Source organism: Spermophilus citellus, assembly GCF_964194105.1.
Source record: "Spermophilus citellus genome assembly, chromosome: 8".
NCBI classification, from domain to species: Eukaryota; Metazoa; Chordata; class Mammalia; order Rodentia; family Sciuridae; genus Spermophilus; species Spermophilus citellus.
Genome location: NC_138189.1, coordinates 140,362,705 through 140,374,827, shown reverse-complemented (window position 1 = coordinate 140,374,827; position 12,123 = coordinate 140,362,705). Strand labels below are relative to the sequence as shown.

Below are 12,123 nucleotides of genomic sequence, written 5' to 3'. Positions count from 1 at the left end.
TTTTAATAGCAACTCGGAAATTGTTTTATAGAGTAATGTTAGGTAATTTGAAAGATTTCTCAAAATGAAATTACATGTACAGGGTAGTCGATCAAGATTATGAAACTTGACTCTGCATTCTATGTATTTTAAATCACATTGCTATTTTCACCAACCTAAATTAATTACTACCTTTTCCATTAGGTCACAATTTGGGGGAGATTTTATGGCCTCCATGGAGGAGGATAGTGAAAGGTGTTGTATCGTTGGCTGATGATTCATTACACCAGCTGCCAGAAAGTTGCAAGTCGCAGCACACCTGGAAATGCAGGCTCGTGACTGATGGGGAAACACATTTATCTTGGCACGTCACAAAGGAGATGGGATTGTAATTATTCTCCCTCGTTACTAAAGGTATTTTGGAGCCATATCTACCTACAAAATAATACAAATTACGCATCTGGACTAGCTCCACATGATTGTACCATCTGTTCTTAACAGTCTACCCTAAATGTCTCCCCAAGTATTTTCTGTGTTTTAAAAATAAAATTCAATTTTTAAAGACCTAAACTGATCATTAACATTGTCAGGAGATGTCATTTAAGACTAATGCAAATGCTCAAACCCTGAGTTAGTTTGGTTGATAAATACATAACACAACATCAACCTTGACTGTATACTAAGGAGATTCTGTGCATTTCCTATATTTTAATTTTGAGAAAATAAATGTGTCAGCTAAGTTTTACACAAAATATTTCATGTAGGAACTAACTATTTGGGTTTTCAAATGTGAAAGAATGAAAAGTCGTCAAAGGCTTCTCTCTTCAAGCTGTTTCTCTGTTGCTCATTACATTGACCTCAAAACTGAGATTCTTACCTCTCCCCCAAAAGTCCCTTAGCTTAAGACCTTAAGAAAGTATATAAATTTAAAAGGGTTCTAGATAAATTTCATGAAGTTTGTAAAAATGAAAATTTCCAGAAGTTGATAATATCTCATCTAATATAATCACAAGTAATAAACTCTGCTTTTACTGTTAGTTTTAAATTATTATAAAACTCATATATCTCATGTTTTTCCTTCTAAAAGGTAGGCTTGTTTTCTCTAAATATAAAATGCCAATGAAATCTGTACCCAAGAATCAGAGAGATCAGGAAATGCATAGTCAACTTCAGTATTGAAAATGTAGTGCATAGGTTTCAATATGATATGCAATAATTTTTCATATTTCTTTCAAAACCACTAAAGAAAAATGTTTTCTTAGAATACTGAAACTTGGATAATACTATTATCTGAATAACAGTTTACCTTTCTCTAAAATAAGAATATATCAGTAACAGTAGTAAAAAGAATAATGTAGAGAAAAAGTGACAATCGATAATCTAAGTACTTGATACATATTGACTTACCAACACAACCAGAGAGGTACGTGCTGTTGTTCTGTTTTTTGAGATAAGAACATTTCTTTGCAACAGAAAAACAAAACAAAACACTGAATTGCATCACTATCACTATTCCTTAGTATTTGTATACATTGAATCATGGACATTATCAGTGTGAGAAACTAAGAAATGAAATTAAATTAAGGAAGAAAAGAATTAAAGAGAATTCTTGACTGGCAAGGCACTCTGAGAGAATATATCCAAACTTCAGATAGTAATAATGGCAGAGAGAGTTTAAAAATATACTTGATGTACACATTAGTAATGTATACATGGCAAATAAAATTAAAGTAACACTAAAAAAGAATTTGAACTACATCTCTGAAGTACTATTGTAATAAATGTTATGTTGTAGGTCTATAAACCTACAATTTGCCATGTTTTTCCATAATAAATATTCCCTTACATTAGATTTTAGAAGTGCGTCTCTTTAAAATGTTTTCAGATTCAAAAGTTACAGTCCAAATATAGTTATTTCTTTCACATGTGGGAAATCCAATAAACATTTTATGTAAAATCTAGTTAAGAGCAGTCTTTTCTCTGTGTCTCCACTTATACACTAATAATTCTCAAGTACTTCACCTATTTTTTTCTGTAAACATTAGATTTTACTGTCATAAGTTAGTTTATCATTCCCAGGTAATGTTAAAACGGGTTCCTGGTAAATAGTGTGTTCTCTGCCTTCAATTCCAGTTATAAATATGACAATACTATAATAAGTTGGTCACATGTCTGAATAAAGTAGCTTTCTCCACAGTGATATTACATATTGGTTTGCACAACAGTTGAGTCAGTCATATTGAAGCATCCTGTTAGCATTCATTGCTGGCTGTGTCTGACATCCTTCACCTGGCCAGATCTACCTCCTGACAGCCATCTCCCAACAGTTTACTACCTCCCAATACACCACGTGCCAGAATTCCTTGGTCCATCTTATCTGCATTGACCCTTAGGCATCTTTTCTGATGTCCAGGTTATTTCATGCAGACCTGCCTTTGTACTTGCTCCTTTTCCTAGAAGTCAAGCAACCTCTACCCCCTTCTCTTTTTCATTAGTTACATGGGAAACTCTTACTAATTCATTCAAGACTCTGCATTAGCAGCATCCCTCCAGATAGGGTCAAGTACTTGCTCCTTTCTTCTCTGCCACACCCAGGAAGTACCCTACTATGGTATCAACCACACTGCTACCTTTACTTGTTTACAGCTTTGACTCATTGAATAGAAAATAAAATCTTCAGAGACAAACCTCATTTATCATGGAAGATGCTCCGACATGGTTGGAGCACAGCAGGTATTGAATGAAAGTAAGATGAAATTAAATAACTTTAGAGTTTATATTTTGCATTCTGCTTATTAAATTTTCCCTCTTTTCCCCATAAATTTGCACGTTGTTTTTCTGTACAAAGTCAAATGTTTATGCACAAAACATGATATTAATTCATATTTCTTAGCCTGTGTTAGAAACATTATGTAAATTACCATTCAATCATCCAATTATCACATTGTTATTTAGAAAGAAAAGGTAAAATAATGATTCAGGTCTCCAAATTCACAAGTTCCTATGATATGCTACATGTATTTTCATGCTTTCATAACTCTTTTCCATTAATTACATTATTTTATTTAATCAAATAGTTATAAAAAAAGAACATGTATTACTAGAAATTAGAACTTTTTGAGCTCAAGCTACACTTGTGTCTGAGAGTTAATATCAAGTTCATTGTATATGTTTATGTAAGACAGGTTACTAAGATACAACTCTATTCTTTTTTAGGTTATAAGGAAATAGTATTGAATATACAATTTATAATTAAGTTATTTACACATAATTTGTGATAAAATAAAATAAATTGTATGTGCCTAAAATAATGTCAATGACATTGGTGGTGAAGATGATGGTGGCAACTGGCCCCCACTTAACTCCCTCTTTGATCTGCTTTTTCAACTAGGTAATCTTACATTTTATTCCTCATAAAAATTTCAGAGTAAATATGGCTACTTACTTTTCAGGGTTGTCTACTTCTTCAGTAACAAAATTGAGGTAAAACCTAAAAGCATACAAATTAGCAACTATTAATATATTTTACCACTGTAATCCAAAGTTTCACATTTTAAATATTTAAAATTGAACACAGATTATGAAAACTTCATTAAAAATACTTATAGTTCAATGAAAATATCTAGCAACAAAACCCTCATAGATTATTTTTCTATTAAGCCACACACATGAAGTGCTTCTAACTTGAACAGTAGGGAACTGAGAGTGGAAAATCCAGTGGTTTCTCTGCAATGCAAGCACATGGGAGCCAGGGGTGGAGTTAAGTCCAGCCTGGGAGGTCAAGGGGAGATTTTTAGAGGAGACATCCCCTAACCTGAGCTTCAAGAATTCTTAACATTTAGGCTGGGTGCAACGGTGCACACCTGTAATCCCAGTGACTCCAGAGGTGAGGCAGGAGGATCACAAGTGCAAAACCAGCCTCATCAATTTAGCAAGGCCCTAAGCATCTTAGCAAGACAATGTCTCAAAATTAAAAATAAAAAGGGTTGGGGGTGTGGCTCAGTGGTTAACACCCCTGGGTGTTAACCCTGGTGAGGAGGTGTGAGGTCTTTCAGGCTGAGTACAGAAATGTGTCAGGATGGTTATACCCAACGACAGGAGCAACAGTCTAGTATTCTGCAGTTCTTGTGTGGCAGAGGAAATGGGAAGAGAACTTATAAGACGGCCTTTGCCCCCTCCAAATTCAGAAGTGGAGACATATATCAAAACTTACACTGCTATAAGACAGTAGCATTTCTAGATTTAGGGAACTGTTATTGACTTCCTAGACAGAAACACAGTGTACAAGTTGGAATCACAAATGGTAGAATAATATACATTTCAAAACTTCGGGGGTGGGGGGTAAATTTCAAATGTTCTACCACAAAAATAATATTTGAGGTGATGAATATGTCAATATGCTCCATTTAATTATTCCACATAGTATTCATAAATAATAACATCACTTTATAGCCCATAAACATATACAACTCTAATTGTCGATTTGTAATTAAAAAATAAAAATGTGATAAATCCTCAATTCACACGTCTTCCTTTCAGGTTAATATGTTCCAAATAACCTCACGTCGCAGGAGTGTTCTCATTTTTTTCCACATAGGCCTGTTAATTTCAGGCACATCCGTAGTCTTTGCACCATAAATCACCAACTAAAGAGCAGGAGATTTTGTACATTTTTAAATCCACAACACTTTCTGGGTCTTTTTCCGTGAGAAGAAATATGCTGGGCATACAGTAGGTTCCTTTCAAGCTCCACAGGATTGCAAGTATTACCCAAATGTCAGGGCCTTAGGGAAATTTCCTTCACTCTATGACTCTCTCAATCCTGGAGAGTTTGTTTTGTAATCTGAACTGACTGCTAGCCAGCCTTTAAAGCCCTCATAGTTCTTTATTCGGTTTTCACAATGTAAGGCTGAGGCCGATTCCATCATGAAGTAAGCATAGTAGATGACTAGACCATGGAAATGGGAAAACTAAGGGACCATTAAGAAAAGAAAAAGAACTAAACAAAGAACTCGCTATCTCTTCATTTAACTAGGAAATCATATTTTCAACCTACTCCTGATATCTTATTTCACAGAAGGTTAAAAATAACTTTTTACATGGGTACACAGGCGCACAGGTCTTGATGTACAAATTCTCTACATTCTAAAATTGATGGCTAGAATATTAGCCCATCAGCTAATGTGCTTACCTCACAGCCTAAAAGAAAGAAGAGGAAACCTGTCTTGTTCCATCTTCATGGAAACCTTATCTAAATTCTCAAGTAGGAGTTGACGTTCAAGGTGAAGCTGCCAGCAATTGGAAGGACTATGCTTTAAGTAGTTCTGTTTGGAACACTGAGAGAAGAGTAGCAATAAAGGCGATATAAAAGGTCAGTAGCCAAGACCTTTTTTTAATGACTAGAGAGTTAAATTTCTAAAAATAGAGGTTGTCATTATACTAGGAAAGCGAGCAACAGTCAGTGCATATATCTGGAATATGTTCTTTGAGAGAGATTTGATGTGCTTGTTATAAGCCTCAGGCAATAGGAAGTACAGGAAGAAAATGAAAAAAAAATCACACATGAAGAACTGTTTCTAGATTTCTTATGTCAAAGATGGCCAGTTTCTTCTTAAAGGTTGCTTTAGAGACGAGTCTTTTCCAACAATATTAAAGCAAGAAGGGGAAACAGTTATGAAGAAAGAATTTAACTTCAAATGTTTTCCATGATTCCAGAGAACAGCAGAGAGGAGGAGAGGGAAGGAGAAGGGAAAGGAGGAAAGATCTGGGGCAGAGTGGAGGAAAAGAAGGAGAAAGCTTCTTATTTTAGTCCAAACATCACATCCTGTGGGAAATGGACCTTTATGCTCTGTGGTCTCCAGCCCTGAGTCCACGGAATTCTTGGGCATTCCATCTCCTCAAGGCCCCCAGAGATGCTTACAGAATCTATTGTTCAGCTTTTCCATGATTGTGCATAAAAGGCTCTGTAATGCCAGCAGCACATTCCAATACCCAACCATGTGAATTATTTTTAAAAGAAGCTTATTCTGTAGATTAGATTTGACACAATGGTACAAAATAATCCCAGCAGGTGCTTTAGAAAGTCTAAGTCCATTGAGGATAAGCTTTAAAAGGGAGGAAAAAAAGACAACTGAAAAACTACTTTCTGGCTCACGGTTTAGGGAAAAAAAAATCCCACCAAGCAATATTTAACTTTGGATCAAGATATGGGATTGAAATTGGTTTGGTTCCCCAGAGCCACAGGGGGACTGGCAGATGTGTTTCTCTGAATGCAGATATTGGCAACCGTATTACAGTTGTTCTGACCCAACTCTGTGACCTCGCTGGGTTAATGATTCCTTTTCCCCTAATCATGTTTCTGTGAAGAAGTTTTCATCATTCTGGAAAGGTTCTGTGCTCCTCAGAGCCCAAAGTTGATTCTATTCAGGTTCTCCAAGGTTCAGAGGTGTCTTTTTCCTATTCAACTGCTCAGAGCCGAGCAAGGTCCCCAGGACAACAGTGGTCTTGCTGCTTTTCCGGACAGGCTAAGAAGCTGGCCAGTAACCTTGGTGACAATAGATGCTTTGCTTCTGTCTGCCTCATCTGCAATGCCTCCTTTTTTTTTTTTTTTTTTTTGTTAAACATTGTCCCAGCAGCAATATAGGAAGTGGCTCATTTATGGTCCCCTATTTATGATTCTATGTCCGAGTCGTCTAAGACTCGCATGTAGAGTCACATCATGAAAAATGGAGCTGTCATATGGTAGGACTCACATTTAGAAAGTGAATCAATGCCTCTCTATTTGGGAATTTTTTTAGCCTCTGTCTTCTCCACTTGCATCTGATAGTTACTTTTCTTCTAGAATTCCAAACCAATAGACTATTTTCCTAAACACAGCATCCTTTTTTCTCAGACTGATAGCTGTACATCAGCCATCAGAGCACTTCTACCCTCTCCAGAAAGCAGTGTTCAGATGGTGTAGCCACCCATTACAGAAGCACAATCACTCTCTGTCTCCTACATTGAAATCCTGGACTTATTTTCCAACACTGTGATTGAACCCTCAAGAATATGAGGAAATTGGGAGCTTCTTCCTCTTTCAAATAGGGAGTAGACAAAAGGATTCTCTGATGAGAGTATAAAGCTTTTCAGAAAACACTTCCATCCTGTAAACAGAGTCATATTTGGGGTTCAGCATCAACAAAATTCAATATTAATCAGATAATTAGAAATGAAAAGACTCTTTATACATGGACAAATCTGTTGGCCCTCAAAAGCCTCAGAGTGGAGGGACCTGGCACCACATAAAGCAGGTGACCAGAATATTGAGCCGGGTGGTGGAGGAGTGAGGAGAGAAGTCTTTTAAGATTCCGTGGGAGCAGATGCAGGGGACTCACAGGCAAGAGAACTCCATTCAACAGAATTAATCAAATCTCTCTTGTGATGATCTCCACATTCCACATTCCTGACAGAGTACCACCAGGCTCCCAGCACCTGGCTGTGGCTGAAAGCTTTTGCCACCTCCCCACTCCATGCTGAGGCTTCCAGAGACCCTCAGAGTAGCGTGGTGGCAGCCCCAGGCCACTAGCTCTCACTGAGGCTGAATAGACAGGGAAGAGTCGATTCAGCCTCTGACCCTGTGATCACGCTCGGTTCTTTTCTCTGCCTAGCACCACATTGTGCTTTGGACAAAAGTAAAAGGACTTCAAAAACACTGAGTGATTAATGCTTACACACAATGACTGTAAAAATATTCTGGGAATATACAAATATTTTCACACTGGTCTCCGAGCTACAATCTTCAAACAACCTTCAATCATATTTTGCTTCAAAGCCATGCTAAAGTTTTAAGTCGCTATACGCTCTTCCTTTTCCTACAATGCCATATTTTCATAATTCAGTGAGATTAGTAGGTACATTTATTTTGAAATACCTTTATATTTCCCTGCATTAGATGGAAGTTAGGAGCCTAAAAGCTTAAAGAAACAAAAGGAAGTTATATTTGTGTTTGAAATGTGTTTACATAATTTTTGAGCTAGTGAAGTTTCCTGGTATTATTTTGTAGGTCCTAGAATGTTCTTATAGCTAAAGCTGTCTGTTAGTGTTATAAATAAGTAAACAAAATGGTGCCATGATTTACTCCAAAACAATGAAAGTTAATCTTACCACACTGCTTTGGATGTTTAAATGTTTTGTTTTGTGTTTTTTTTTTGGGGGGGGTGCCTACAGGGCTTTCTTAAAACTGTCATTTCAATTAAAGCTTACTAGATAAATAAAATTTAGTTAGGGAAAGTTCCATATTGATTCATGAGTATTGTTATCCAATGCCCCAATCAAAGGAATCATATCTGCTATCTGCGGCAACATGACTTTAATCATCTTTGCAGCATACTTTTATTTTCAGATGTTGGGGACATTCTGATGAATTTCTAAGGTCCACTAAAATGTTACACATGTTCTGGTACAGGTGATTTTATTGTCTTGGTTTCTCCCTTCCTGCCTTTAGGAAACCATTTTATAACCTCCTGGGAATGCCTCATTTATTTCTGTATCAGAATTTTTTTCTTTCTCAGGAGAAAGTAGAAAAAAGTTCATTATTCACTATTTGTAAAAATCCTTGGAGCTTCAGCTGAAAGACCTTTTGACAAGCCAAGTTCTAATCTTTAGTACCTAATGGCACCGTTCTGTCCCCACGGATACATAATTATAAGAGATTTATGCTGGCTCTTAAGACCCAGTATTTGTTTGTTTCTTATGACACTGGGCTAAATCTGGTAGTGACCTTGATGGTGTTGGGGCTTAGAAAACAATACCCGAAACTCTGAGCCTTGGCAGGCTGAGTACTCTCAACTGAAGGAAACAAACAGCCACAAAAGTAAGATCTCTCTGACCTCTTCCCACCCTTCTTTCTTGGGTTTCCTTTCCTTCCAAGGCCAGCCATAAAAATTACAATTCTTTTCTCCAAGGGGGATCCCAGGCTCCTCTCCTCCCCCCAAACAAGCCAGACAATCTAGAAAATTACTCTAACTTCTGCCTTTCTGTTTAGGAGCTGGACATAAAGAAATGCCCTGATCAACTTTGTCTGAGAGTAGATCACAAGACTCTTGTTCCAAAGGGCTCCTTCTCTGAACCCCTGGGGAGGGCAGGAGCAGGGGATGCTATTTGGAGACTCCACGAAAACCTGGATGGACAGGCAGGCCTTCCTGGGTTCCACTCTCAATCTATTACCCTTACCTCATGTACCAATAGACAGTTTTCCCTGAGTTTGGGGGTCTTAATTTCTGAGCACTCCCATGTCGTCTTAAACTTTGGTTAAGTCACTTGACATGCTTTTCTCTTAACCTGTCCTTTGTCCTAGGTGTGTTGACCATGGTCCTCAAGCTCATTGAAGGAAAGCATCACACTTTTCCACTCCTCCAACACCAGCTTTGCATTAAGTCATGTGCAGGGTAACCGGCCTCGTGCAGGGGACCGACCATACTTCTCATTTCAAGTACCATATAACACTGGAGCACCGCCACCCTCATTCGCCTGGCACCCTGCTTGACATTTAATCTAAGAACCTGAAGGAATCAATGGACCATACAAACCATCCAAATCCAGAGAGATCAACTTACCAGCCAGCATAGGCATACATTCCGTAATAAAAAGCCAGGGGCAACCCCATAATACTGGCATCTCTTCCTGAAAATGCATCTTTAAAGTGTTGGGTTTGCCCTGCAATTAGAATAGAAAGACTTTAGAGCTTTACAAAGAATTGGTTTTTATTCCTTCTAACCATCGTCCCTGGGAAAAGGGACCTAATCACTCACTCTCCACTTGCTGCCAACTTTACCTGTTAATACTGTACCCACGCTAAAGAACAAGTCCCACAGGTACATTGATCACCACCCACACAATTTCATGTTTCTCTTCTAATCATAGCCAGGATGGCATCTTAAAAACCAGCCCTTGTTTAAGAGAGCTCATACTTCGACCATGAAAGAAGATGGAAGGATTTTCTGTGAACTGTAGCTTTTAGGAGTGGGCTAGTTTGGTTTTTAGGATTCCAATGCTTGGGAAGAAATGCAAAGAAATATCCAAGGGTGTGCCTCCACTGAGGAGGCAGGGAGACACTCCATGCTGTCCCATGTCTTTAACTTCCTGTTTGTCCCATGCAGACCATTAGACACCAGCCTCTGGAACAGGGGTTGAAAACTCTGCAGACCAAATCTGCCACACCAACCTACAAGCCTCTTTTTAAAATAAAGTTTCATTGGTGTACATCCATGCCCACTCATTTAAGTGTATCGTCTGTGGTTTATTTCACTCTATGACAGCAGAATTGAGTAATTGCAACAGAGACTATGCTGCCCACAAAATTGAAAGCATATCCTAGCGGGTCCTTATTGTTGATTACTATTGTAATTATTATTAATTAGAGGTACTGGGAGTTGAACTCAGGGGCATTTTACCACTGAATTAAGCTTTTTGTGTTGAGACAAAGTGTCCCTAAGTTACTGAGGCTGGCCTCAGCTTATGATCCTCCTGCCTCAACCTCTTGAGTAACTGGTATAGGTGTGCACTACCACACCTGCCTACCAGTTGCTTCTTTAAAGAGAAAGTTCATTAACATGGTCCCAACATCACAGTTTTCATTTAGAAACACTGAATTCTAAACTATGTTTTAACAAATTTTGCATTAACAAGAAGATTTTTGTTCATCACTTTTTTTTTCTATTTTGAAAATTGCAGAAGATCCTTTTCTTGTTAATCTTTTATGTAGTTCAGAAATCAGAAAATCAGGGCTAGGGATATAGCTCAGTGGGTAGAGTGCTTTGCTTTGCATGCACAAGGCCCTGGGTTCAATCCCCAGCACCACACACACACACACACACACACAAAAAAAAAAAAAAATCATAAATTCAAACTAATTTTAGTGAGCTGATATTTAAACTTTAGCAGAAAAAAAATAGCAAATGAGATATCCTAAATGGGAAATGACTTTGTTTCAAAGTCAGTCCTTATATAAACAAACAAAAGTAGGTTGGAAGATGGTTGATGTAGAAGACATTCTCTTTCAAGTCAAATCTCAGCTGTTGCTTGCACTGCCAGACAGGATGTTTATGATGACACACCGTGAGTGAGTTTGGGGACTCGAAACAGAGAATGCGGAGTTGTATGCTAAGCTATTTTCCCCTCAAAGTAACCAGTTTCCAAATATAACTTTTTTTTTTTTTAATGATAGAGTGAATCAGAAATGCCTGTTTAACTAAGACATCTCTGTGTCCTTACAGAAAGAAAATATAAATACTGGAATTCAGACAAAAGCATCTGCTGAGCATACTTCTATCATGATTGGCCTGAAGGGACAGTAACACTCAAGAGAGCAGGACCAGATGAAAAGAAGAAACCTCTGCGAAGGCTGACACCCAAGCACAGGCCTTCAAAAGTGCCATTTTGTGAGTGCTACAAAAGGAGAGGCATTTTATTTCTAAACTTCAGGAATATTTTGGCTGCATAACAGAGGTCTCGGGAAGATGAAAGTCATAATATTCAAAAGAAAGATCAACAAGTCCTCATAAGTGAATACACAACATTCAATTATTTTCAGGATCTAATTAGAGTAAAAATGAATGTGCAATATGTGTTAGGGAAGTCATTCTCCCCCTGCAGTCTCAGATGAGAGAAAAAATATGTGATTAGTTTAGAAACAAAGAAAATCACGATTTTTTATAATTTTATAGTAATAGAGAAAATGTATCTGCTAAGAATGCTCTCCAAGATATTCAAATTTGCTTCGTGATAATATTCACAGATGACTTCTCTGTTCGAGAACTAGGAAGAGTCCTGGTCATATGAAGCATTGATGCCATAAGTATTAATGAAAATATCACTCCATTGTAATTGCCAGAAACACCCCAAGAGCTATATTTTGACCCGTGGTCTCAAGGAACCTGCAATACATTTGGTCAGTCAAACCCCACTTCATACACGTATATAATTAAGTGTTCAAGACTGACTAAGGACTACAGTGCTACCTACAATGCCTGACATTTCACCAAAGAGAAAAAGAAAAAAAAAAAATGAGTCCCATCTAGTAGACCATCTGACCTAGGAATCTAAACCAGGTCTAAACCAGGATTGGTGACCAGGGATTTCTGTACTTTCCAAGCCATGAAGGAA

At 37.7% G+C, this 12,123-nt stretch overlaps 1 protein-coding gene across 1 annotated transcript in view; it reads right to left on the bottom strand.

Annotated features, from left to right (window-relative positions):
* The window catches only part of SLC7A11 (solute carrier family 7 member 11), a 66,531-nt gene that overhangs the window by 36,127 nt on the left and 18,281 nt on the right, over positions 1 to 12,123 (bottom strand). Inside the window, exons 5-6 of the mRNA XM_081304549.1 lie at positions 9,576 to 9,675; positions 3,425 to 3,469 (exon numbers count right to left, since the gene is read on the bottom strand). Coding sequence (XP_081160675.1) covers positions 3,425 to 3,469; positions 9,576 to 9,675 — 145 coding nt within the window. The remainder of the gene's footprint in view (positions 1 to 3,424; positions 3,470 to 9,575; positions 9,676 to 12,123) is intronic.